Here is a 27,784-nt window from a genome sequence, read left to right on the forward strand (position 1 = left end):
CATGATTTGTATTTTAGACCATCCCTTCATATTAGGGTTTGTAGGTTAAAAAAACCATCCCTTCATATTAGGGTTTTTTTTTTTACCAGGTATTGCTGAACAAAGGCATTTCCAACTTTCTCAATTAGCTGTAGGTAAAATTTGTAAGTTATTGTTACTGTGTTAAGATAAAGTGACAAAATCTGAATTTCAGTGCAGGACCCCTGGATATGTGTTGAATTTTGAGGAAATGTTTAAATCATGAAAATGAAAGATTTAATGTATGTTCTTATTTATACTCCAGCACTATTACCAGGTCAGAGAAGTCTACGTAACCAGAGGCGTAGCTAAAGGATCCATAAATCTGACATTGCGGTGTGGGCTCCCCTATGTTTACCTTTTCACAGGGGGAATTTCTTACTGCTCTGTTTTGTGGTGGTACCTCTGATTTTCTACCATGCCATTACACACCGTGTGATTTAATTTGAGATGTAATTCAGATCTCATCTGAATATTTCAGGATGATTCATTTGAAAGAATTTTAGATTCAGAGTCTTATTTAGGAATATACAGGGTCGTTTCTCTTACAAGTTTATGAATTTCATATTATTTTATTTTTAGATTTATTTATTTTTATTGCAGTTTTTTTTAACAGTTGTTTTTTTGTTCCAATTCTCTAGCTGTGCTGGTGAGTATGAGATTCAGTTCTAACATTCTGATTAATTTTTCCATCAAGTTGCTAATATATGAAGGGAAGGATATTATTGGTAGGGTTCTAAGGCTTTCTTTCTTTCTTTGGCTGTTCAGTCTTTACTTTAGTTAAGTATTTCAGATGATTGCAATTTTGCATAGTATAGGACCACAGCCTTTGAACTGTTAGATTACAGGTAATAAAATGCTGTGTCCCTCTTTTTTTATATGTCTATTAGTTTCTGGCAGGATGGGATTCCACCAGATAAAATCCTTCTTTATTCTATTTAATTAGTATTTTTATCATTTTTAATAAAAATTCTAGCAGCAGAGGTGACAAGACTGTCTTAGCAAACTTTAATTTTGTAAGTTCTAAATTTATTTCCTGATAAATTATCAATAGCACCTCTTGTGCTTTTCTGGCTACCTTTACACTGCATGGTAAACTATGTGTCTGATTGTACCTTAATCCCAAATCTTTTTCATTCTGAATCACTTTTAACTCCTCTTGCACAAGTCTGTAATAAGTTACCTGGGAAGAATAACCCAGGAGTAACCTCCTGAGTTATTCTTCCCATGTGCAAGAGACCATACATTTACAAGTGTTAAACCTTAGTTTCTCTTTTTACGGACTATATTTGTAATTTTCCCAAGCCTAGTTATAGTTATCAATGAACATCCCAACCTTCAAGTCATCAGAGAATACTGACATCTGTATTCCTTCATCAGTGTTGTTAAAATAAGATTAAAAACAAGTGAGGTCCAAGCGCAAACCCTCTGAGGGACTCCACTTGCTATTCTAGTCAACTCCGAAGCATACTCCCTTTATAATTATTCTCTATTTTTTGTCCTTCAGTTATTCCCTGCTTCCCTGTAATCTCAGTTTGCATCAGTTTTAATAGTAGTCTTTTTTGAGGGGGAGGGGGACCATATCAAAAGATTTATTAAAGTCAAGTCCATTTATGTAATGTTGAAATTGTTTATTTAATCAGTGGCTAACCGGACTGATTACAAAACCTTTCCCTTCATGAAACTGTATTGTGATTCTGTTAGCTTCCATTCTTATCGAAGTGGCCCTGTTGTATCCTTAAACATAGAACTCAAACTCACTGGTGTGTAGTTTCTCATGATATTTTTAGGTCGTCCCTAATGCATTGGGGAAAAACTAATACTTCTCCAGTCCAAAGAATATTTATCCTGAACTCTAATGATGATTTTAGTGATATTACTGATTGTTTTATACACTCACATGCTGTCCTTTTTGTTATAGCTGGATGTGTACAGCCCACCTCTCATTATCAACCCCATACTCAGTTGGTTTTCTGATAGATGCATCTTAAAGGTTGTTATAATACTAGCTTTACAACAGGCTAATCCCTCTTCACCATTTCCTCCTGGCTCAGACATGCTTCTAATTGTAAAGATATTTGCAAAGTGCTTATCCAGTTCATCTGCCACTTTGCCTACATTTTCTGTGAATCCACACCTCCATCTTGTAAGGAGTTTATTTGATTTACTCTCCTCTGTCTTGTATTCAAATACAAGTAGGATTCCATGTTCCTATTGTTAGTTCTTGTTGCCATTGATTTCTTGTACTCAGCTTTCGATTTTCTTACCCATCAGTGTTTTTGTTACACATATGCTTATAATTGTCATATCAATTGATGTCTCGTGATAGTCTGTAACTAGCCCATGCTCTTTTCTTTTCCTTAGTTAAACCTTTCAGTTCTCTTGACATCTATTTTAGTACTTTTCTTTTGTTGTACTTCTCTGCTGAAATGAATATGGTAGTTTTTCCAGGAAAAATCTCCTACACACTGTCCATAACAGAAATGTTTATGGGATGCAGGATTTGTACCTTACAGCATATAGTTATCTTTCCAGGTAATTGAGTCCAATAACTACATGTCTACTGTAGTCTTGCCTCCCCCCCCCCCAGAATTGAAGCTCTCATCCTTTCCTTGCTCCAGAATTTCTTTGAACTCCACCTGATGTCATTCTTGTTGTTCATACTCACTATTAATTTCTGCATTTTCATTGGTTTAATTTAATTCCTCTGACCTAGTGTTCCTGCCAGAGTATAAAGTATAAAAGAGAAGGCGCCTCCGTAGCCAGGTGGGAAGGAGCAGCAGTGCGCAGCACACGCTTCTTGATTAGCCCGGGGTTCGAGCCCGTCACCACCAAATACGGAGGATGCGGAAAGGTCAGGGACTGACCACCGCATATCCCGGAGCAATATGGCCTTAGTTGCTAATGCTCCTAAAAAAAAAAAAAAAAAAAAAAAAAAAAAACCAAACCAAAATAAAAGAGAACATTTTTAGGTTTAATGTAGCCAAATGGAGAATGCACGAGAGGGAGAGAGCATGAGAGTGTAGTAATTGTTTTAAGCCTGTGTGACTGCTAAATACAGTTACTATAGTTTAATACAGAAAAACAGTATTCTTCATTGTGTTCACTAGTCAACATAGTTAATTGTGAAATCCTCTGACCTAGAGGTTGTGCCAGAGTTCTTGTATAAACATGAAAATTATTTACCACTTTTAAAATATATTGTATCAGTATGATATATTTAGGAAAGGCAAAAAGTTAAGCAAAATCACTTCATCAAAGTGATTTTTATGAAGCGATTTTGTCCTTTCCACAATAGATAAGGGTCTGTGTATGCATTTTAAAAGGCTACACTCCTCTGTGCTGGTTAATTTTCTTTGTGGTAGCATATGGGCAAATATAAATCAATAAAAGTTGCTGTTGTTTACAAAGACAATCTAAAATTTCTAAAAAATATTCTCTGAACAGTAAACATGTTTAGTGAATCATTACCTCAGTCTAACAATTCATGTATGAATTGTGAAACTCAGAAATTGAGTAATCCATTGCTTATTATCAGTGAAGCACTTGGCGAGGGGTATGTTACTGTTCTACAATCAAGCCATCCTCACCCCTTGAGAACAGCATCTCCAGCAACTCAGATGATTATGAAGTGCTCTATGCACTGTTTAAATTGAGATCCATTTCCGTTGAAGTCATTGTCATCTACTTACCACCCAATCCTACAAAGGAAACAATGCAAGAGGTGATCAACTGGATCGTTCACCACCTCCACACCTCACCAATGAATTTATTGTCAAAATTGTGAACTCCTCTGATCTAGTGTTCCTGCCAGTGTATAAAGTATAAAAGAGAACATTTTTAGGTTCAATGTAGCCAAATGGAGAATGATAGCCAAATTGTCTGTGGAGACTTCAATCTCCCTCCATGTCTGGATCATATGAGAAGATTGCTCCTATCACAGCTAAGCGTGGCCCCGGGTGCCAAGCGTATTTCGAGGCCAAGCGATATTTTTGCGATATATAGAGAGCTCTTGTAAAGTGATTGAAGTTATTTCCTTTTAAGTTCCGACATTTCTATCAACAGCTTTTCTTTAAAACTAGTTCTATACTTGAAAACCACTAGTTAGAACACAGAAAGGAAACACACCTTTCTTTTTCCTATATTTCTTGTTCTATTAATCAACTAACACTTCAACCGCTTGGCCTCCGAGCGGCACTGCTCCTGCCTCCCCGTGGCGGGGCCGGAAATCTGGGGGAAAAGTTCTCCCCCAGGGCTAAAAGGAGCAACGATGGATAAAAGTGACTATCCACCTCTAGAGCCTTCAAACTCAAGGCTAGATAAACCAAACGATGAAGACCTGAATCAACCAAAAAGGCTCCGAAGGGAAGTGCAGTGCAATGAAATGCCAAACTTTCTGGTCATACACTCTCTCTCCAACCAACCAGTCGGAAAATTATCACCATTCTTCATCCAAAGATTTCTGGAATCGATTGCTGGAACACCAAAAATGGTTAAACGACTGCAATCCGGAGACCTATTAATTGAAACAGCCAACTCCAAACATTCCGAGTGGCTGCTCAAAACAACGACATTCGGTGGCCTGCCAGTATCCATTACTCCACACAACACCTTAAATTCCTCGAAAGGAGTTATAACTGAATGGGACCTACTTACAATATCAGAAGAGGAATTAGTTCAAGAACTGAGTAATCAAAAAGTAACCAACGCCAAACGCATAATGACTAAAAAAGATGGAAATCTCGTCCCAACTAGGTCAATCATTTTAACCTTTAGTACCCCAGATTTGCCATCCTCAGTAAAAGCTGGCTATTTAAACTGCCGAATTCGGGCTTATATTCCTAATCCCATTCGTTGTTTTAAATGTCAAAAATATGGACATTCCCAACAAGCATGCAGAGGAGAAGCTATTTGTCCTATATGTGGTTCCAAGGAACATACACAAGCAGACTGTTCAGCATCAAGTCCCATTTGCCCCAACTGCAAAGAAAGTCACCCAGCATTTTCAAAATCCTGTGAAATGTGGAAAACAGGAAAAAAAATTCAAAAATATAAAATTGAACACAAAGTCACATACCCTGAGGCACGTAGACAGGTTATGTTGACCATGCCCAGTCGTTCTTATGCATCTCACACTCGAAGCGTTATTACAACAGCAGTACAAACAGATGTATCAATACCCCCCAGCACATCTATGGCTAATTGGGTTAAAAATACATTATCAAATTCAGGAAAAGACACACAAACTAAAACCAGTGAATCGACCAACACTCCAATCACCATCCCAACTGATACTCGGACACTCTCGCATGATAAAGAAAAATTAAAAACTACCAAAGAAAACAAGAAACCTGAATCATCCACCAATAGTATGGAAGTCGACGTACACTCAGATCTTGAAGAACCCATACTAGAACTCCATGCAAATGACACTATGGATACTGGGCGCCCCAGCTTCCCAAAAAAAGACCGGAAAAAGTGCTCAAACAAAAAACAGTCTGATGAATCATCCTCAACTAAACCTAAATGAACCACAGTATCTTACAATGGAATTGCAGAGGTTTTCGTCGCAACACTGACGATATTAAATACCTAATTAACCGATTTTCTCCAGCTGCCTTCTGTCTACAGGAAACTTACCTGACCTCACATATTTCTCCTTCGATAAAGAACTATTGCCTTTATCGAAGAGATCGAAATACCGCTAATGCTGCCCATGGTGGTGTAGCAATCCTAGTAAACTCGAAGATCCCTACTAGGCATATCACACTCCAAACTGAAATTGAAGCTGTTGCTGTTCGCATAACTCTCCATAATGCAATAACACTTGTCTCAATCTACCTACCACCAAACCGTATTTACTCTTTAAAAGATCTTGAAGACCTCTTTATACAGATACCTCCACCTCTCTGTATATTAGGGGACTTTAACGGGCACCACCCATTATGGGGCTCTCCTAAATTGGATAGACGGGGCCGATTAATTGAAAGCTTTTTAGAGGCACTAAATTTCAGTATACTCAATACTGGTGCACCGACACACGTACAGCTCCCAGCAGGACACACTTCAGCACTAGATCTCTCGATTTGTTCACCAGTACTAGTCCCAACCATAGAGTGGTATGTAATAAATGATCCCATGGGCAGTGACCACTTCCCAATAGTATGCAACTTTCTGAAAGCAAAGACTCCATCAATTCCGCCCTGCAGAAAGTGGAAATTTGTCCGAGCAGACTGGGCAAAATTTCAATCATCAATCGATCTTGATGAAGAAAAAATCCGCCTCCAACATATTGATGAAGTGACAGAATACATCACGTCGCATCTTCTAAATGTGGCTAAGAACACAATACCACTATCAAATCCTCCGGGCCGAAAGCATCATAATTACTGGTGGAATGACAAATGCACCACAGCAAAGAGAGAAAAAAATAAAGCCTGGAATTTGTTTCGGCAATGTCCGAGCACAGTGAATCTCATTAATTACAAGAAATTAAGGGCAAAAGCACTCTTCATACAAAAGCAAGCAAAGAAAGAATCCTGGATCCGTTTTGCCTCAAGTTTTCACAGAAATACTGATTCCAAAATAATATGGAAAAAAATTAGACAGCTGTCTGGAAAGTTTCCTACCATACCTTCTCCAATTCTCTCTTGGAATGGGAAAGATCTCTCTAATCCAGTAGATATAGCTAATGCTTTGGGCAATACTTTTGCCGAAATCTCAGCAGCAACAGCCTATCCTACCTCATTCCAAAGAATTAAAAACACTGAAGAAAAACATGGTATTCACTTCAAAACTGCCCGTCTTCTCCCATATAACAAACCTCTGCAATATTCTGAACTTTTACATGTCATTAAAACCGCCCGAAATGGTGCTGCCGGGCCAGATGGGATTTATTATATCATGATACAACATCTTGATGACAAAGCTTTGCGCTGCCTCCTGGTCTTTTACAATCGCATTTTTTTAGAAAATGTTTTTCCAGCTACTTGGCATCACTCTACAGTTTTGGCTTTCCTGAAACCTGGAAAAGATCCATCCAACCCCAATAGCTATAGACCAATATCTCTCTCAAGCTGCCTCAGCAAAATTCTTGAGAAAATTATCCACAGAAGACTCGTCTGGATTATTGAGTCGGAACAGCTAATGAGCCATAACCAATATGGCTTCCGTCAAAACAGGTCATGCTTAGATCTTATGGTCAAGGCTGAATTTGCCATACGTAATGCTTTTGTCAAACGTGAACATCTAGTAATGGTTTCAATAGACATAGAGAAGGCTTTTGATACCACCTGGTGGTATGGTATACTTAGTGATCTTTACCTTCTCGGACTACGAGGCAACCTTCCTATATTTATTCAGAACTTCTTACATACTAGATCATTTCAAGTTCAATACCAACATGCCCTTTCCACAACTTTCATCCAGGAAGAAGGTGTTCCACAGGGATCAGTACTGAGTGCCACTCTTTTTGCTCTGAGAATAGATTCTATCACTAAGCAGCTTCCAAATACAGTTGAGACTTACCTTTATGCAGATGACCTTTCGATCTCCTGTCATTCTCAAAACATGAGGTCTATTGAAAGACAGCTTCAGATAGCACTTAATAAAATTCAACAATGGGCGAGCCTCAATGGTTATCGGCTCTCACAGCAGAAAACAGTTGCCATCCACTTCTGTAGACAACGCAAACTTCATCCAGATCCCGAACTTCAAATTTCTAACATCGTTGTCCCAGTCACCAGCAACATCAGATTTCTTGGATTAATCCTAGACAACAAGTTAAATTTCCTAGATCATATTAAAAATGTACGGACCTCATGTCTAAAGAAGTTAAACATACTCAGAGCTTTATCTGCCCAAACGTGGGGTGCAGATCGTACCTCGCTTCTTCGTTTATACAGGGCATTAATCAGATCCCGTCTCGATTATGGTGCTCCAATCTATGATTCTGCCAGAAAGAGCGCATTACGCTGGCTTGATCCAATTCAGCACAGTGCTTTGAGAATTGCAACTGGTGCATTCAGAACGTCGCCAGCACATAGTCTCTACATTGATGCTCACGAGCCCCCACTAACTTTACGCAGGAAATCACTGTTACTCAAATATACTGTCAAGATACAAAGTTGTGCCTCTCATCCCGTTCAGTCATACCTTTTCAACCCACCATTAGAAATCCTATACAGAAACAAACCTAGTATAGTAAAGCCAGCTGGTCTTCGCCTTCTTGAATTGGTGCAAGTTTGGAATATTTCCATCCATTCCGTAAAGCAAGTGGCAACTTATACTCAGCCACCATGGACTCCTCCTCCTCTTCCAACCTGTGACACTTACCTCTGTCAATGGAGAAAGAACACTCTGCAAGCATCAAATGTCAACCAAATTCATGCAGTTCACACTCAAAGATATACTGATTTCTCCCCAATTTATACAGATGGCTCTAAATCTAATTCAAATGTTGGAGCAGCTGCAGTGTTTCCGAATACAACTGTATCAGTTTCCCTTCCATCAGAATTTAGTATATTTTCTGCTGAATTATATGCAATTAAACTAGCTTTAGAAAATCTCTTTTCTGACAGTTCCTTAAAATCAGTTATTTACACTGATTCACTCAGCTCAATCATGTCATTATGTAATTCCTCAGATAAAGTTCACCCTGTTCTTGATGAAATCAGAAGCTTATTACTGCAAATTAAAGAATGCAACCAACTGGTCACTTTTTGCTGGATTCCAGCCCATTCCGGTATTTTAGGCAATGAACTGGCTGATAAAGCTGCAAAAAACCCAACTACATTTGATTTAACCAATATCCCTGTTCCAGCATCAGATTATGCACTAACCGTTCATGCTGCTTGCCTATCACAGTGGACAGCACTCTGGCACTCTCAGACTAATAATAAACTCTTTCAGTTTAAACATGATCCAAAAATTTGGCGCTCCAGTATCCGTACATCGAGACAAGAAGAAGTAGTCCTTTCAAGGGCAAGAATAGGACATACACATCTGACCCACCTTCATTTACTCACAGGAGATGACCCACCACAATGTACACATTGTTCTAATAATTTGACTGTAAAACATATTCTTATTGACTGCCCCTATTATAAACAAGCCAGAACTTCATCCTTGATATCATTGGTTAACCTTCATAAACCAGTAACTCTTGAAAATCTCATTGGTGATAAGGCAAATATTTCCGAATTTTTTGACTTTCTCCGGCAAACTGGGCTTTTCAATTATTTCTGATTTCAGATTTTCTTTTGATCTAGGGAAAACATATGTTTTAATATAATAAGTGAATAGGCACATTATAGCCTTAGCAGCTTATGTGCCATTAAGCCTCCAGAACAACAACAACAACAACAACAGCTAAGCGTTGCTGGCCTAAATATAGTCAATGAGGGCCTTACAAGGGGAACAAACCAACTTAACCTGATCCTCACATCAATACCATGTACACTTGATACTCCTCAAGGTGGTTATTTTAACTCAGACCATGGCCCAATCCTAATACAACTGCAACTACCAATTCCAATTTTTAACACAAAACAACAGTGATATGGAGAACAGTTTACAGTCCCAAATATCTCTATATTTCCAAATGCATTACAGCAGCAGCATCTCTCGTCCTGCCGGCTCTGTAGCCAGGTGGGAAGGAGCAGCAGTGCATAGCACATGCTTCTTGATTAGACCGGGGTTTGAGCCCGTCACCACCAAATACGGAGGATGCGGAAAGGTCAGGGAATGACCACCGCATATCCCGGAGCAATATGGCCCTAGTTGCCAATGCTCCTAAAAATCAAATAACAAACAAACAAACATCTCTCATCCCATGGTATATTCTTGAGTCACATCCCATGGTATATTCTTGAGTCACATCCCATGGTATATTCTTGAGTCACATCCCATGGTATATTCTTGAGTCCTACTAGCGGCCTACATGTTAACTAAATGGATTATCACTGTAGCTCAGTGTGCGGCCTCAAAGACAGTCACAATCACTCCCACTCTAGAGCATGATGGACCCCCACATCTGAACTCCAGCTTTCAATTAAAACAGCAAATCCATAAGTAATGGACACAATCTGGCGAAATTAATGATAGGATAGCCTTTAGCATTAGTAGAGGCATTTGATGCAAGAAAGCAAGCTTATGCAGCATCAGCCAAAAAAAAAAAAAAAATCCACTTCACCCCTCTGTTCGTTCAAAATACCTGTCCAGCTGAGCCTTAAACTTATTTAGGCTATCAACCTCCACCACAAGGGATGGCAGTCTGTTCCACCAACCAACCACCCGCTGGCTAAAGGCAAATTTCCGCACGTCTATCCTACATCTGTCTTTCCTCAATTTGAATTTATGCCCTCTCAGGTGATTTTTCTGAGCTAGAGGAAGAATCCCATCAGCATTGAGCATGCTTAAACCATTCAAGGCTTTATACACCTCTATCAGATCACCTCGCTGGTGCCTAGTCTCCAGACACTGTAATTTGCAAAACTTAAGCCTTTCTTCGTAAGAGCACCCCTTTGTTCCATTCACTAATCTTGTTGCCCTTCTCTGTACTCGTTCCAGCAGCTCTACATCCTTCTTGAAATGAGGCCTCCAGACCTGTACACAGTACTCTAGGTGTGGCCTGACCATTGCCTTATACAATGGAATAATCACCTCCTTATCCCTGCTGGAAAAATTCCTGTATATCATTGACAATACTCCATGAGCTACTCTTGCAGCCCATCTGCACTGCTCAGAGAACTTCATATCTGCCTGCACAACCACCCCCAAGTCCCTTTCATTCTCTACCACTGTCAGTGTAGTACCACAGAGTTGATACGTTGCTCTGGGGTTGCTGTTTCCCATGTGTAGTACTTTACATTTGTCAATGTTAAACTTCATTTGCCACCTCTCAGCCCATCTGCTCAACCTTTTACAGATCCTGTTGCAGCAGCATAGTGTCAGTAGTGTCCTTGACAACCCTGCCAACCTTTGTATTGTCTGCAAACTTGGACATTAAGCTTGATATACCATCATCAATATCATTTATAAATACAGAAAACAATAATGGACCCAACACTGAGCCCTGAGGGACTCCACTAATAACGTTAGTCCACGATGAGCAGTGTCCATTGATTACCACTCTCTGTCTTCTCCCCCTCAACCACCCCCTTATCCATAGCAGCAATTTGCCTCCAATGTCACACTGCTCCAATTTGTGTAGCAGTCTTCCATGTGCAACAGTATCAAAAGCCTTTCTAAGATCCAAGTATATAATATCAAAGTTATTCCCTGCATCCAGTTCTTTTGTGACTGCATCATAGTATCCAATCAAGTTGGTCAGGCAAGACTTCCCCTTAACAAAACCATGCTGTGTCTGAGCTATAACTGAAGTCTTGTCTAAATGATCCTGCAGTGCTTCTTTAACTAGTGCCTCCATTAATTTTCCTGGAACAGAAGTTAAGCTCACAGGTCTATAATTACTTGTGTCAGCCTTTGATCCTCCTTTGTGAATTGGGGTCACATTTGCACATTTCCAGTCTATGGGTACCTCCCCTGAGTCCAAGGAAGCTCTCATAATTATGGCTAAGGGTTTGCTTACTTCCTTTGCTGCCTCCTTTAATATAACTGGATAGATCCCATCCACCCCGGGCGCCTTTCTTGTGTTTATCTTCAACAGTTTCTCCTCCACTTTACTCCCAGTTATTTCAAGATTCTGTAGCTTACTGCTAGAGTTGAATACACCTCTGGCATTCCCCTCGCTGAATAACTCCTCATGTGTGAATGTCGATGCAAAATATTCATTTAGTTTGTTAGCTACCTGAGCAGGATCATCAACAGTTGACCCATCAATATCAAGTGGACCAATCTGATTCATCCCCTTCCTTCTAGAGTTTACATAAGTAAAGAACTCTTTGCTGTTTTTCTTTGCATCCCTTGCCAAGGATTTCTCGTAATCTGCCTTCGCCTGCCTAACCTCCTTTGTAACTTGGTTGCATATCAACTTGTATCTATCATAGGCTTCTGTGTCATGTGTTAATTTATATGTAATGCCTTGTGCCTTTTCAAGACACAAGCCATTTTTCAACCGTCAAAAATCCCAGTCTGCCAAGAACTATTTTGAACTGTTGCTAACAGCTGGAAAGATACCATACACAGAAGAAACTATTAGTTTCCCAGAGCAACTTGACTCCCAGAGATGAATTGACTTAATTACCCGATTTGAGGACGTTGTGGCATCCAACAATAATTTCGACCACATATTCGATTGTAGTAGACAGGACTCACTGACATCCATCACTATATCTGAACACCAAATCTTAGCAGCCTTGAACTCAACCCCATCCTCTACAGCTATGGGTGCAGAAAATGAATACTTAAGTTCATGCTTAGATGCCTGGGTCCATATATCATCCAGCCCCTTGTTAACATCTTCAATGCAGTATTAACCAAACACATCTTTCCCGATCAATGGAATGTCTATTTGGTAAGGCTTCACCCGAAAATAAGAATGCCATCATTAGAGAAACACATCAGACCCATCTCCATTTCCTCATGTCTTCTGAAACTACTAGAAAGGACCCTCCTGCCAACTCTAACAGCTCACATACTTCCAGATGCTCCACCACAAATTCATTCATCACTACCAAACAGGTCCACCATTACCAATCTCCTTGCCATCACCCATAGCATCTTTCAGCTATGGGTGATGGCAACTTGCCATCCTATGACTGCTTGAAGACCACTACCCCATAGGTGGGGATGCATTGCATTTCCACTCATCACTCCTTCAGAACCATACAATCATACTCCATAATTTTGACAAAAGCTGTACTAAGCAAATATCTACAGGAGTACCACAAGGGGGGAGTCCTCTCCAGCCTCCTCTTTGCTGCCATTATCTTCCCTTTTATAATCCAGAGACCAGATATATTTTCTTATGCTGACCACCCATTTAAAAATACTGACCACCATCCAAACAAATGCAGACCCCAATATGATCACAGAGGAAATTAACAGTGTGCTCCTCAAACAATTTGGCCTTATTATCAACCCAGCAAAGTCTCAGTGCATGCTCTACTCCTTGAAGAAAGAGCCCACAATCATCCATACTTCTTGTTTCATGTCATTTAGATTTGGGATTGGTTTTTAACACAAAGCTGCATTTAACCCTCACATCGAATAATCATCAGGCGAGCGGCACACCTGAAATAGAGAGCGTAGCAGCACCTTCATTACATCTCAGACAAGGTTACTGCAACAAAATATGTCAAGACCATCATATACCCCCTGCTACTTTATGCAGCAGAAATCTGGACATCTGCAACACCCACGAACACAAAACCCACCTGGGCAGCAGAGTACTAGCTCCTCAAGTAGGTAACCTACAAACACAGGATACCACCCCAAACCCATATAACTGAAATGGCCTTGGGAATTCCCATGCTGCCATATCTCATTGAACAAAGGAGACTGGTAATCATGATAAAGATGCTGACCGGTCTTATCACATCTCCTTCATTCCGGGATCTCTGTGGCTGGAGGATTCTACCTGCCCAGCTCTGAGCCACCCCAACAATTTGCCCTCTTCACTCATGCCTCCACTTATCAGATCACTTCCTACCCTACCAGATGCTCAGAAAAATCCAGGGCATCGATGCTGACTTAGAGAAATTTGCTGTTAACCAACACTATAGGAAGAGGATTCTGGATCCCACACATCCTATGACCTCCAATCACTCAGCATAGACAGAGGGCATCCTCAAAGCAATCTAGTGACATGCAAATTCACCCCAGCTTCCCTCCAGTAAGGAATAGTCAACGACTGTCCGGATAGTCTGCAAAATGAAAAGCCTTCTCTTCATCGCATCCAAGCCAACATGCCCTGCACTCATCACTTTAATGCTCCGATTAATTACTGAGCATACCGGGAAAGGAGCTAGCAGTGTGTGCGTCAACTGCTTCTGTTCATGCTGTTCTCTCCCACGAACTGCAAAGATGAAAATTGGGACTTTCAAGTGTCATTTTGTTAATTTAATCTAAATGTTACGTTACACCAGTATTTATTTAATGTAATTTTTTTATGTCATCTTAATATTTTTATGTAACCTAATGCCATTATGGAAGTCATTGTATCGTCTTATTAGTGTCTTATGTCACTTGATATTATTTAAATTAATTTGTTTTATGTCCTATGTTACTTAATGGCAATTTATTTATTTCTGTAATATATCTGCTTGTTATCATTTCTACAAGTGTTAGCCCCTGACCTTTTGGCCGTGAAGGGACATTGCAACACGATCCAATCATGCCTGTCAGCCAATCACTGTCAGCCAAGTTTTCTTTTAGATGCAGAAAAAGGAACTTTGGTGGTAATGGATGATGCAGATATATAGCTGACAAATCTTGGCAGTGGTCTAACTGGTAGGGTAGGATATCCAATATATAGAAATGAAAGATATAAAGAAATCCAAAAATGCATGCATCTATGTGGATGATCCTCCCCCCACTTCCACCTGTTGTAAAGATTTGTCAGCTGCATTTTCTGTTGATAGAAGTTTGGATTTAACTGAAATGAATATTTAGACTTAAATATCCACTTGTTTAATATCTAATCATCAAAAAGGAAAGAAGTTTCTCTGTTATTACTTACTCTTTTCGTTCTTATAAATATAAATGTGATATGATATTAAATGTTTAAATATAAATGAAATTAATGAAATTAAATGTGATGTTAAATATAAATATTTTAAACTCTCTAATAAAGTTTACGATATAATCATTGCTGTTTAAGTAAGATTTTTTCCATTTGTATTTATTTCAATGCTAGGTGTGGGTCCGCAGACTGTTGAGGTTGTGTGCACTTTTGAGTTTAGTATCAGTTAGCCTGAATACTACGAAGACATTTGAAAAGTATGAATCCCTTATATATATCACCTTCTGCTGTGATATGTTTGTTACTTTCCTCTTTACCGCTGAGATGATTGCCAAGATGCATATTCGAGGGGTAATTACAGTAAGTGAACCTTAGTTAGGGTGGAGTGTTAATCAAACAGTTTACACCTATAAATATCTATGTAAACATAATTGCAAATGATTACATTTTCTTATCCCAATTAGCATTTTAAAAAATAAAGTATCTTTTACTAAACTGGATCCTTGCAAACAAGAAAAGTTACTTTTGTTGTTTGTAAGAATAATTTTATAATGCCTAAAATAATCCTTATCTTGTCTGTTAGAAAATGTTTAAATGACTTGTTGATAAAATAAAATCCAAAATTTACATAACTTCTCTGCAAAAAAAAAATACAGACATAAATATAGTAATAGAATCAGTTATGAGCAGATATACATTTTATTCCATTGTAAAAAAATCTCTTATATTCCTCTAATGAATGAATAGGGTTAGTAACTCATCAAAAAGCACTTAACATTCACCTAGAATTTACTTACTCCAAGATGACCTTCTTTGATTGAAGAAGTACAGTACTTATATCTTCCTAGTCCATAACAGATCTAAGGAGGTGATGGGCAGCTGTAGACTGGTGAGCTGGGCTTCTGTGGAGTTTGAGTCTGTAGTTAAGGACACAATTCAGAACCACCTTGATAAGAATTGCAGCATGGAATGGTGAGGAGGGAAGCCCTGTCTGACAGAATTGTACCTAGGTTTTAGGAACTTTTTATATGATTTTCTCCTGGTAGGTTTTTATATAAATTGGAATGTGCTGGGATAACAAAAAAGATTCTCAGATGAATCAGAAGCTGCCCAAAAGGCTGGAGATAGAAGGTGGTCAAAAATGGGCATACTTCAGAGTGGACCAGCATAGTAATTGGATGAGTGCTAAGATCCTTCTTGTTTCTGATCTTCCTTAAAAACATTGATGAGGAGATTCAGGGAAAATTATCTGAGTTTTGCTGATGATTTGAAGACCAGTTATACTTCTTATACTTCTTCATCAGTTATCTAGTTATACTTCTTCAAAATGACTTGAACTGGATGAAGATTTGATTGTAATTAAACATACTACACTATGTTGGGTGATCACAATTTTAGATACTTTAATTACTTTATATAGTTATACATTAGAATATTTCATACATTTTGGAACCCTATGATTCCTTCATAATTAAAAATTCTTAACTCTTAAAAATTTATATAATTCAGCATTCTCTGATATTCATATTGCTAGATTATTCTTCTTTGTCTGTATATAGTTTTTATCTATATTGTCAACCTATATTTTTTTATACTTGGAGGCATCTTTCTCTCTGAAAGCTAATAATTGACTTAGTCAATTTCAAATAGCCGTAGTTAAATATCCATCTCTCTTTCTTACTCTTGTTTACAAGGACTTTTGGGTTGAAACAAAGGAAGTTATGTACCATTGCATTTACCATCAACTTAAAGATAAGGTACAAAAAGAGTATACTGTAGAATAATTACAAAATTCAGAGTGGGATATTGAATTATTTTGAATTATTTTTTGCGCATGCTTAGTGTCACCATCAAAAAATTTGTAAAGCATATAGTTTAAATTATATACAGTTTGCATTCAGTTTAAATTCCATTTTCATTGCTTGAAATAATACTTAGGTTTCGGCATAATGGGAAGCTTATTTAGCATCTCATATTGTAGTGTTAATTTACTGCAGGGGCACTAGTAAGCTTCTCACAACATCAATTCTCTGAGGATGAACATTTATTCTTAAACCTATATTAAATTTATCCTGTACAGTTGTGTCCCTGTATCCGCTGGTTCAGTTACCCACGGTTAACCACGAAAAAAAACTGAAAAACTTAACACGTACTACTCGCGTGTCCAATACAGTGCTTCCCTTTATTTTTTACAATGTCGCGTATGGTTTGGTCACCAACATTATAATGTTTTTTAGAGATTTAATGGATACACTGATTTCAAACTTTTGAATAATTTCAAGTTTTTGTTTAATTGAAAGCACAACTCTTGCGTTTGCCTATAATTTTTGCAATTTCTAAACAAAAAAAAAAAAAATAAATAATATTTACTCTATAAAAAAAAAATTGCGACATCCCTGCTGACATAAATAACAAAACAAAACAAAATTTGTCCTTTTGTGGTGCGACGGAACACAACAATTGATGCGATGCACTAAATCAAACTAAACATTTGGTCTCTCTTTTTATTTTTTTATTTTGAGTGATAGGTGTGAAGACAGTGGAGGTTGCAAGATAATAGGTACACTAATCTCCCAAAAGACAACTTATAATGCCGGTTCTTTTTGCTTATTTATGACTTGCAAAATATCTGTTTATACCTCTTCTAGTTATTACTTGAATTTTATGATTTCTTTTTTTTTTGTTTTTTTTTAATTTGGAGTCTTGAAGTGTCCCGGTAAATCAAGAGTCTGCTGTACTTTATTATTACCATATTTAATGTTGATAATGTCTTGCTGTGTGTTTAATTTTTCAATTAAACTTTATTATACATATGTATGTACAAGAAAATCACGTTATATATGGGTCAGCAGGTGTTCGCTTATATCCGCAGTTTCAGCCATCCACGGTAGGTCTTGGAACGTATCCCCCACAAATACGGGGATCTTACTGTAAACATAAAATAAATAAACTATAATTAAGGACAATTTTTTACCATGTGAAGTGGGGGAAAAAAGATTTCATTGAAATTTATATCAATTACGAGCTCAGTAACCACACTAGATTGTTTGTAAGTGACATTTCCAGATTCTTGTTGAATCCTATGATCTTCCTGTAGAAGTAGTTGGGATGAAGTTGAAGATATGGTCAGAGAGCCTTTTGGCAAAAGCAGATCCCTAAACCCCGTTTTGTCTGAAGGTAGGATTCTGTAATAATTCTACATCACCACCTACGAACCATCTAGTATAGATATTGAACTTGTAATTGATATAAATTTCAATAAAACATGGTTCAAAAGGACTTAATTTTATTAGGAGACTCCATTGTCAGGGAAACGGGTAATATTTTTTGTAATAAGGATAGGTGGACTAGAACCAGGGTATGTCTGCCAGGAGAAACTATTAATGATGTCACCAACAGATTGACAGATTTTAGGGGGTAAAGAGAATATTATTATTCATGTGGGGACTAATGATATTAAGCATACTAATGATATTGACGATTTGTTAGACAAATATAGGACCATGCTGAAGAAAAGCCACAAATTAGGTCACAATGTCTGTGTATCTGCAATTCTGCCTAGGGATTATATGCTGAAAGCCTTGTGGATTAACTCAAGACTTAAAGGACTCTGCAAGGCTTTTGGGGGGAAATTTCTATCAGCTTGGCCCACACTTGTAGGTAGAAGGAATCTGTTTTGTAGAGACAGGAAACATTTAAAAAAGGTGATGCAAGAGTTTTTGCCAGTATTATTGAGGATACATTAAAGGTTCAGGGAACTGCTAGTTTTGGAGGACAAGGGTAATATAGATACACATTAATCTGATAATATTGGTCAAATTAGTGCTTGAACATACCTCAAGAGTTCTTGTTTGTTACCAGCAGAACATATTAGCAAGATGTTCTGAGGGCAGAAACTTTCAAATGAGTAGGCAGCTAATACCAGGGAAGTGAGCTTAAATAACTTTAAGGGTTGTGTCAGGGTAGTTAACTGTACAAGAACACTAAGTCTTAATTGTTTGTACAGTATTGTCAGAAGTGTCGTCAATAAAATGAGTAAATTCGAACTGCTCGTTAGGACAAGTAACGTTGACATAATAGGGCTTACGGAAACATGGTGCCACCCGGAGATAGGGGATGATTGGTTTCAGTATGGTATGTATAATATATTTAGGAATGGTAGGGAAGATAGAAAGGGTGGCAGGGTCATGCTTCTTATTAAAAGCAGCCCGAGTGCGACAAAAGCTTTCCTGGATTCAGGCGTTTCGCATGCTATTATAAAATCTGTATTGTGTGAGATTGTTGGAAGCAAAAGTATAATGAGAGTGGGAGTAATCTACAGGCTAGGTGATTGTGAAGATTATGATGAGAGCCTCTGCATGCAAATGGAATGGGCAAGTAAGCATGAATGTCTTATTATGGGTGATTTTAATTTGCCTCTTATTGATTGGAGCAAATGGGAAGGAAACTCCACATGGGGGACAAAATTTTTAAATCAACTAGATGATTGTTATTTGTATCAACATGTCAGGGAAAGTACTAGGGAAAAGAATACTCTTGACCTCATCACCCACGAACCAGATGACATAATAGGGCTGACAGTACAGGAACCAGTAGTAGGAAGTGATCACGGAGTTCTGCGGTGGATGATGAAGAGAGAGAGAGAGAGAGAGAGAGACCAGTAATTAAAGGCAAAGGAATGAGTTATAATTTCAGGAAAGGAAATTATGACAATTTAAGATGCTACATGGCCTCTATTAACTGGGTAGATATCTCTCAAGGAGCAAATACAATCGAATTATGGTATACCTTTAAAACATTAATCACAGAAGCCTTGAATGCTTATATGCCATTAAAAAAAAATGCTCCACCAGAATTCCAAGTTGGATGAATAATGAAGTTGTCAGATTACTTGAGCAGAAAAAGATGGCATGGAAAAGTTACAGAACAATAAAAAGTACTGAAGCCTATAACAGCTACAAATTGATCTGTGATAGTGCCACAGAAAAGGTTAGGCTGGCAAAACAGAATATGAGAAATCACTGGCAAAGAGAGCAAAGAAGAGGGATAAGGAATTCGTTACATATATAAATGCAAATAAGAGAAGGACAACCAGATCGGATCCTTATGTAATGGATGTGGGATGGTATTAGATACCCTCAGCTGAAGTTGCAGATGAACTCAACAGTTAGCGTTATTTAATGAAAAAACTTTTGAGCCTACAGGCCAGTAAGGCTCCTGGGATTGATGGCATATACCCTATAATCTTAAGGGAGGCGGCAAGAGTGTGCATTGAACCATTGAGGCTAACTATGAGAGCATCACTGGAATCGGGAGAGATTCCGTTGGATTGGAAAAGTGCCACTGTATCTCCAAGACATAAGGGCGGTTCTAAGAGTGAAGTTGTAAATTACTGGCCAATCAGTCTGACTTCAGTAGTAGGGCAGTCATGGAGACAATGATCAAGGGTGGAATTCAAGATCATTTAGATAGAAATGGAATTCTGAAGGATACTCAGCATGGTTTTATAAAGGGAAAATCATGTTTAACTAATCTGGTTATCTATTTTGACAGGGTCACTCAAGAGCTGGACTTAGGGAATAATTTCGACATTGTTTATTTGGATTTCAGCAAAGGATTTGACTCAGTCCCACATGAGCGGTTACTTTCTAAGCTGGAACAGGTTGGAATCACAGGGAAAATCCTTAGATGGATAGCTTCAGGGCAAGGAGGCAGAAGGTTGTCATAAATAGTTATTCCTCAGATTAGATTGATGTTAAAAGTGGAGTTCCCCAAGGATTAGTATTAGAACCACTGTTGTTTTTGATTTTCATAAATGAATGTATGGAGACCGCACCTAAAGAAAGACATTGTGCTTCTTGAAAGGGTCCAATGATGGGTAACTTGACTGGTGAAATCAATAAAAGGGCATCCATATGGGGAAAGATTTCGAATATGTGGATTCCAGAGCTTGGAAACTAGGCACTTTAGAGGAGACTTGATTGAGGTGTTCAAGGCTCTGAGAGGCATAAGTAAAATGGATAAGGATGAAATTTTCATGGTTATGATTCTAGAACAAGAGGCCATAATTTCAAGATACGTGGGGAGATGTTTAGACTGGATTGCAGGAAGTTTTATTTTAGCTAATGAGTTATAAATTACTGGAATAAGTTACCTACATGGGTGGTAGAGGCTGACAGTTTGGGGAAATTCAAAGGTCAGCTGGATACTTACCTGTGGGAGGAGGGAAACGCATAGGTTGTCTATTTCCTTTTCTCTTATTATTATTAATTTATTATTATTTATTTTGGCTGGTGCAGCATCCTTGCACCATGTGGCCATTGCTAATACTAATACTAAAAACCTATTTTGTTTCCTATTTCAAGGTAAAAAAAAATGTCCTTAATTCTATATACTTATATGTAACATATATAGTTTATTTTATGGATAGAAACTATATAATGTAATTTTCCAACTTTGTGGAAACAAAATTGTTTTAATTTTTTTTGTTATAAATGCTTAGCATAAAATTCCTTTACATAGTTATCAATAGCATTTGGTGGCACTGGGCATGGATCAGTAGGGGTTTCTGGTAGCTTCTGAATCCACACCTAGGTGGCACATGACACATTTTCAACCAAATATGTAGCATGCTGCAAGAAAAGGTTGGCCATGCCTGTTATAGATTGTGGTGAAGGCCGGTGCCAATTGTATGGCAAGCCAAGTAAGTAGGAATAAAAATAAATCAGTACATAACAATAGCACAAAGGGAGAAGGGGGAAGAGAACAAATCAAGATAAGGGCATTGCAGATGGATTGCATTTCAGGAATAATTTGTAAAAAATACAAATTAATGAATTTATAAATCATGCCAATTAATACAACTTTAGCGTCATCCCCTTGATGACACCAAGTCTAAATTGCTTGAAATATCACTATAAATGGAGACGTAAACCAACCATAACGACGTGATCATTAGTGTGAAGAAAAAATAAATAAAAAAATACACTGGTCATTGAGTCCCGAATTGTTGAAAGGCCACAAGGATAACAATGGGCACGGAATCATTGCATTTCAAAAATTAAACAAATATATGCACATCAATAGCCTGAAAGATACACTAATCAGCCCACTAATGAAGCAGTTTTGAATAATGGTGGTCCTTAAGCAGTGAAAAACTATTATAAGAGCACTTTCAAGACAAACCAAAGAATTAACAAAAAATACTGGCTAAGTTTCAATAGCAAAAGCTTAATTTCAATCAAAAAATACTGGTTAAGTAGAAATTGAAATGTAGATGGCAGTATGAAATATTGATTAGTATCTTAAATTACTAGAACTAACCATGTGACATTCAAAAAATTAAACTTTAATTAAATGAGTAATAAAGAAAAATGAGCATAAGAAAAAGCGAAAAGATAGTAAAGCAAACATTGGTGGCTGCAAAACATTCCCTACTGCTTATTGCAGAAAAATAGTTAAAACATATGTACAAATATGCCAAGCCAAGCAAGTAGGAATAAAAAAAAAAAAATCAGTAGTAGTAGTAGTAGTAGTAGTAGTAGTAGTGGCATTTGATGCAAGAAAGCAAGTGTAGGAGCTTATGCAGCATCAGCCAAAAAAAAAAAAAAAAAATCACACCATACCCTCCAATTGCCTGTCCAGTTCCTCCTTAAATTTATTTAACCTATCAACTTCCACAACGACAGATGGAAGTTTGTTCCAGCAATTAACCACCCGCTGGCTAAAGGCAAATTTCCGCACATCTATTCTACATCTATCCTTTCTTAATTTGAACTTATGTCCCCGTAGGTTCGTATTCTGAACAAGTGGGAGGATCCCATCAGAATTCAGCATGCTCAACCCATTCAAGGCCTTATAGACCTCAATCAGATCACCGCGCAGGTGCCTAGTCTCCAGCCACTGCAATTTGCAGAACTTAAGCCTCTCTTGGTAAGAGGATCCCTTCATTCCCCTCACCAATCGTGTTGCTCTTCTCTGTACACGCTCAAGCAAATCTACATCCTTCCTAAAATGAGGCCTCCAGACCTGTACGCAGTACTCAAGGCGTGGCCTGACCATTGCCTTATACAGAGGGACAATCACCTCCTTTTCCCTGCTAGCAAAATTCCTATATATCATTGACAAAACCCCATGACCTGCCCTAGCAGCCTGTCTACATTGCTCAGAAAACTTCATATCTGACTGCACAATTACTCCCAGGTCTTTTTCATTTTCTACCACCTTAAGTGTAGTACCACACAGTTGGTACGTTTCTCTGGGGTTACTTCTACCCATATGCAGTACTTTGCATTTGTCAAGGTTAAACTTCAGTTGCCACTTCTTAGCCCATCTGCCCAAATTATCTAGATCCTGTTGCAGTAGCACACTGCCATTACTGTCATTAACAACCCTGCCAACCTTCGTGTCATCTGCAAACTTCGACATTAAGCCTGATATACCTTCATCAACTTCTTCATCTGTCGTTGTAGAAGTTGATAGGTTAAATAAATTTAAGGAGGAACTGGACAGGCATTTGGAGGGAATGGTGTGATTTTTTTTTTTTTTTTTTTTTTTTTTTTGGCTGATGCTGCATAAGCTCCTACACTTGCTTTCTTGCATCATGTGCCACTACTACTACTACTACTACTACTATTAGTCCACGAAGAGCAGCACCCATTGATTACCACCCTCTGTCTTCTCCCACTTAACCATCCTTTTATCCATTGTAGCAACTTACCCTTAATACCATTCTGCTCCAATTTGTACAGTAGTCTTCCATGCGCAACAGTGTCAAAAGCTTTCCTGAAATCCAAGTATATGATATCAAAATTATTTTTTGCATCCAGTTCCTTTGTGACCACATCATAATAACCAATCAAATTTGTCAGACAAGACTTTCCCTTAACAAACCCATGCTGTGTCTGAATTATTGCTGCAGTCTTGTCTAGATGATCCTGCAATGCATCTTTAACCAGTGACTCCATTATTTTACCCGGAACAGAAGTTAAACTAACTGGTCTGTAATTATTCAGTACATAACTACAGCAATGAAAGAAGTGGAGGGAGGCGAGAAACAAATTGAGAGATGATTGAGGTGTTGCAGAAGGAATGTGCTGCTAAAATAATTTAGAAAAAAATATAATTAATACTACATACCATTTAGTAAATTTATAAAAAATGCTAAGTAATACAAATGTAGTGGTGTCCCATGATTGTTAGCCTTTCAGTGATTTGCAACAATGATCAGTCTTAATATTTATTTAGTTGCGAAAACGTTGCGAGTTAAGTTTGAATTTGAAAGTGTCTGCAATTCTGCCCAGACTCGATAGGAGGGAGTATATGCTGAGTGATTTGCCAATCAGTTCGGCCCTGAAGAGAATATGTAGTGTAAGACTCATGCAGTCGAATTTTTCTCAGCTTGTTCTGTTCTTGTTAACAGGAGAGACTGTTTTTACAGGGATAGGATACATTTGAATAGAAGGGGTGCAAGAATATTTGCTGATGCTATCAAGGCAGTGATAGGTGGGTCGGAAAGCTGCTAGCTTGGAGGGAATACACAGACTAATAGCTTAACTGGAGCCACAGGAAGAGGTGAAAGTGATTCTTGCACTGCTAATGTTGGTACATGCAGCTGCCTGGAAAGTGAGGTGTCTAGGACTTCAGGCCCTGCTGGGGGGTATCATGGAACAAATAAATACATGGGCTGTGTTAAGGTAACTAAGAGTAAGAACATGTGCACGTATATTTGCATGTACACTAATGTTTAGGAGCATCGTAAATAAATTTGATGAATTTGACGTACTGATTAAGTCACGAAATGCAGACATTATAGAAATAGCAGAAACACGGTGTCATAGCACAAGTGATGCTGAATTTGAATATTGGGAGTACAAAACAGGAAGGACAAGAGAGGTGAAGGGTTTATGCTCTGAGTTAGGAAGGATATTAAATCTAAGGCAGTGCATCCAGTTGACATGGAAGACGAGTGCAATGTTGAGTCAGTTTGGTGTGATATAAGCACTGGGAAAACAAAATTGAGAGTAGGACTGTGTTAGAATTAGCATTATAATTAGTAGTGGCATATGATGTAAGAAAGCAAGCAGAAAAAAAACAGAAAAAAAAAAACCCATTTCCATTTCACCTATTCATTCCTTCCAAAAGTTTGTCTAGTTCTTTGAATTTATTTAAGATATAAACTTACACAATGATAGTTGGCAGTTTCTTTCAACAATCAACCACTTGATGGCTAAAGACAAATTCCTGCACATCTATTCTGCAACTGTCTTTCCTCAGTTTGAATTTATGCTCCTTCAAGTGAATAATCTGAGCAAGAGGAAGAATTTAATCAGTATTGAGCTTGCTCAAACCTTAAGCTAAGCCTTAAACACCTCAATTAGAGCACCTCGAAGGTGCCTAGTCTCCAGATATTGCAATTTGCAGAACTTAAGCCCTCCTTGGTAAGTGCACCCCTTCGTTTCCCTCAACAATCTTGTTGCCCTTCTCTGTACTCATTCCAGGAGTTCTACTGCCTTCTTAAAATGAGGCCTCTGGACCTTTATGCAGTACTCAAGGTATGATTTGACCATTGCCTTATACAAAGGGATAATCATCTCCTTTTCCCTATTAGCAAAGTTCCTGTATACCATTGACAAGACCCCATGAGCTGCTGTAGCAGCCTCTCTGTAAACTTCATATCTAACTGCACAATCACTCCAGGTCTTTTTTATTCTCCACTACCCTGACTGTAGTACCATATAGTTGGTACGTTACTCTGGGGGCATCTCCGTAGCCAGGTGGGCAGGAGCAGCAGTGCATAGTACACGCTTCTTGATTAGACTTGGGTTTGAGCCCATGACCACCAAATACGGAGGATGCGGAAAGGTCAGGGAATGACCATCGCATATCCCTGGAGCAATATGGCCTTAGTAGCTAATGCTCCTACAAACCAAATAACAACAATGTTACTCTGGGGTTACTGCTACCATTATACAGTATTTTTCATTTGTCAGTGTTCAAGTTTAGTTGCCACCTCATAGCCCATCTGCTGAACATGGGGTCCCATTAGGGGTTCTGCAGCCAAAAGCCAGAACATAACAGCAGAACCAATCATAATACATCTCATGTACAGCACACAATACTTTTGCAATACTTTGCAAAGAATGCAAAGAAAAACAGCAAAGACCTCTATGTTTATATTAACTGTAAAAGGATGGGTAGAATCACTTGAGGTCTGTGGGTTAACTGTTAATAACCTTGCTTGGGGTTATCAACAATTAGTGTTATATTAGATTGCAGACAAACTGAATAGGTATTTTGTATCTACATTTACATATGAGGAATTCTTTTGGGAAGGGGATGTCAGAAGTTTATCAAACTCTAACTAGAGATAAATAACTTTGTGATAACTGAAAGGAAAGTGGAGGGAAAATTGTTGAAGATTGAGAAAAAAAAGCACCTAGGGTGGATGGAATCTATCCAATTATTTTAAGGGAGGCAAAGGAGGTAAGCAAATTCTTAGCCATAATTAGGAGAGCATCCTTGGATTCAGGGGATGTTGCAATAGACTGGAGATGTGCAGGTGTATCCCTGATTCATAAAAGGGGATCAAAATGCAATGCAACATGAATAATTATAGACCTGTTAGCTTAACATCTGTTCCAGGTAAAATAATGGAATCACTGGTTAAAGAAGTAATGAAGGATTATTTGAACAGACATGCAATTATTCTGCAATCACAGCATGGATTTGTTAAGGGCTGGTCTTGTCTCACTAATCTGATAGGTTACTATGATGTAGTAACCAAGGAACTGGATGCAAAAATAATTTTGATATCATTTACTTGGATTTCAGCAAAGCTTTTGATACTGTTGCACATGGAAGATTACTGTACAAATTGGAGCAATGCGGCATCAAGGGCAGGTTACTGCTATGGATAAAGGGATGGTTAAGTGGAAGAAGACAGAATGGTTATCAATGGGCACCACACTTCATGGATTAATGTTATTAGCAGAGACCCCAGGGTTCAGTGCTGGGCACTTTATTGTTTTCAATATTTATTAATGATATGGATGAAGGTATATTAGGCTTGATGTCTTAGTTTGCCGATGATACAAAGGTTAGAAGGGTGGTTAGTAACAGTCATTAGAGTGAGCTACTGCAACAGGATATAGGAAAATTGGGTCAATTGACTGCAAAATGGCAGTTGAAATTTAACATTGACAAATGCAGGGTACTGAATATGAGTAGCAGTAACCCCAGAGTTAACTTATCAACTGTGTGGTGCTACACTGAGGGTAATGAAGAATGAAAAAGAACTGGGGATAATTGTGCAATCAGTCATGAAATTCTCTGAGCAGTGCAGACTTGCTCATGGGGTTTTGCCAATGATATACAGAAACCTTGCTAGCAGGGATAAGGAGTGATTATCCCTTGTATAAGGCCATGGTTAGGCCACATCTTGAGTCCTCACTTTAGGAAGGATGTAGATCTGGTGGAATGGGTGCAGAGAAGGGCGACCACTGGTGAGGGAACAATAGGGTGCTCTCACTTAGAGAGGCTTCAGTTCTGCAAATTGCAACATGTTGAGATTAGGCACTTGTGGGGAGATTTTATTGAGGCGTTTAAAGCCTTGAATGGATTGAGTAAGCTAAATTTTAATGGTATTCTTCCACTTGCTAAGATTACACACATGAGAGGACATAAATTCAAGTTGAGGAAAGTTGGTTGCAGGATAGATGTTCAGAAATTTGTCTTCAGCCAGCAGGTTGTTGATTGTTGGAACAGGCTTTCATCTGTTGTTGTGGAAGTGGATGAGTTGAATAAATTCTTGGATGGTACAGATGGGTGAAGTGTGTAGGTGGTGTTTTTTGGCTAATACTATTTAAGATTTGCTTTCTTGCATAATTTGTCATTATTATTGCTACTACTACTATTAATGATCACATTCTTGTGGTTGATTTACGAGTATGTCTCCATTTATTAGTGATATTTCATGTTCATGAAATTTGGACCTAGTGGCATCAAGGGTTGCTGTTAAAGTTATATTAATTGGCATGTTTTATTAATTTATTAATTGATATGTTTTGTTAAGTTTGTTATTTTTGTTAAAACTAAAATTGTTTTATAAAACTATTTTAGAAA

At 38.2% G+C, this 27,784-nt stretch overlaps 1 protein-coding gene across 1 annotated transcript in view; it reads left to right on the forward strand.

The window, feature by feature from the left end:
* The window catches only part of na (sodium leak channel non-selective protein na), a 605,671-nt gene that overhangs the window by 25,067 nt on the left and 552,820 nt on the right, over positions 1 to 27,784 (forward strand). The window contains exon 3 of the mRNA XM_090376183.1: positions 14,837 to 15,022. Coding sequence (XP_090232309.1) covers positions 14,837 to 15,022 — 186 coding nt within the window. The remainder of the gene's footprint in view (positions 1 to 14,836; positions 15,023 to 27,784) is intronic.

The sequence above is a fragment of the Mastigoproctus giganteus genome, chromosome 6 (assembly GCF_048544385.1).
Source record: "Mastigoproctus giganteus isolate SK-2022 chromosome 6, ASM4854438v1, whole genome shotgun sequence".
Lineage (NCBI taxonomy): Eukaryota > Metazoa > Arthropoda > Arachnida > Uropygi > Thelyphonidae > Mastigoproctus > Mastigoproctus giganteus.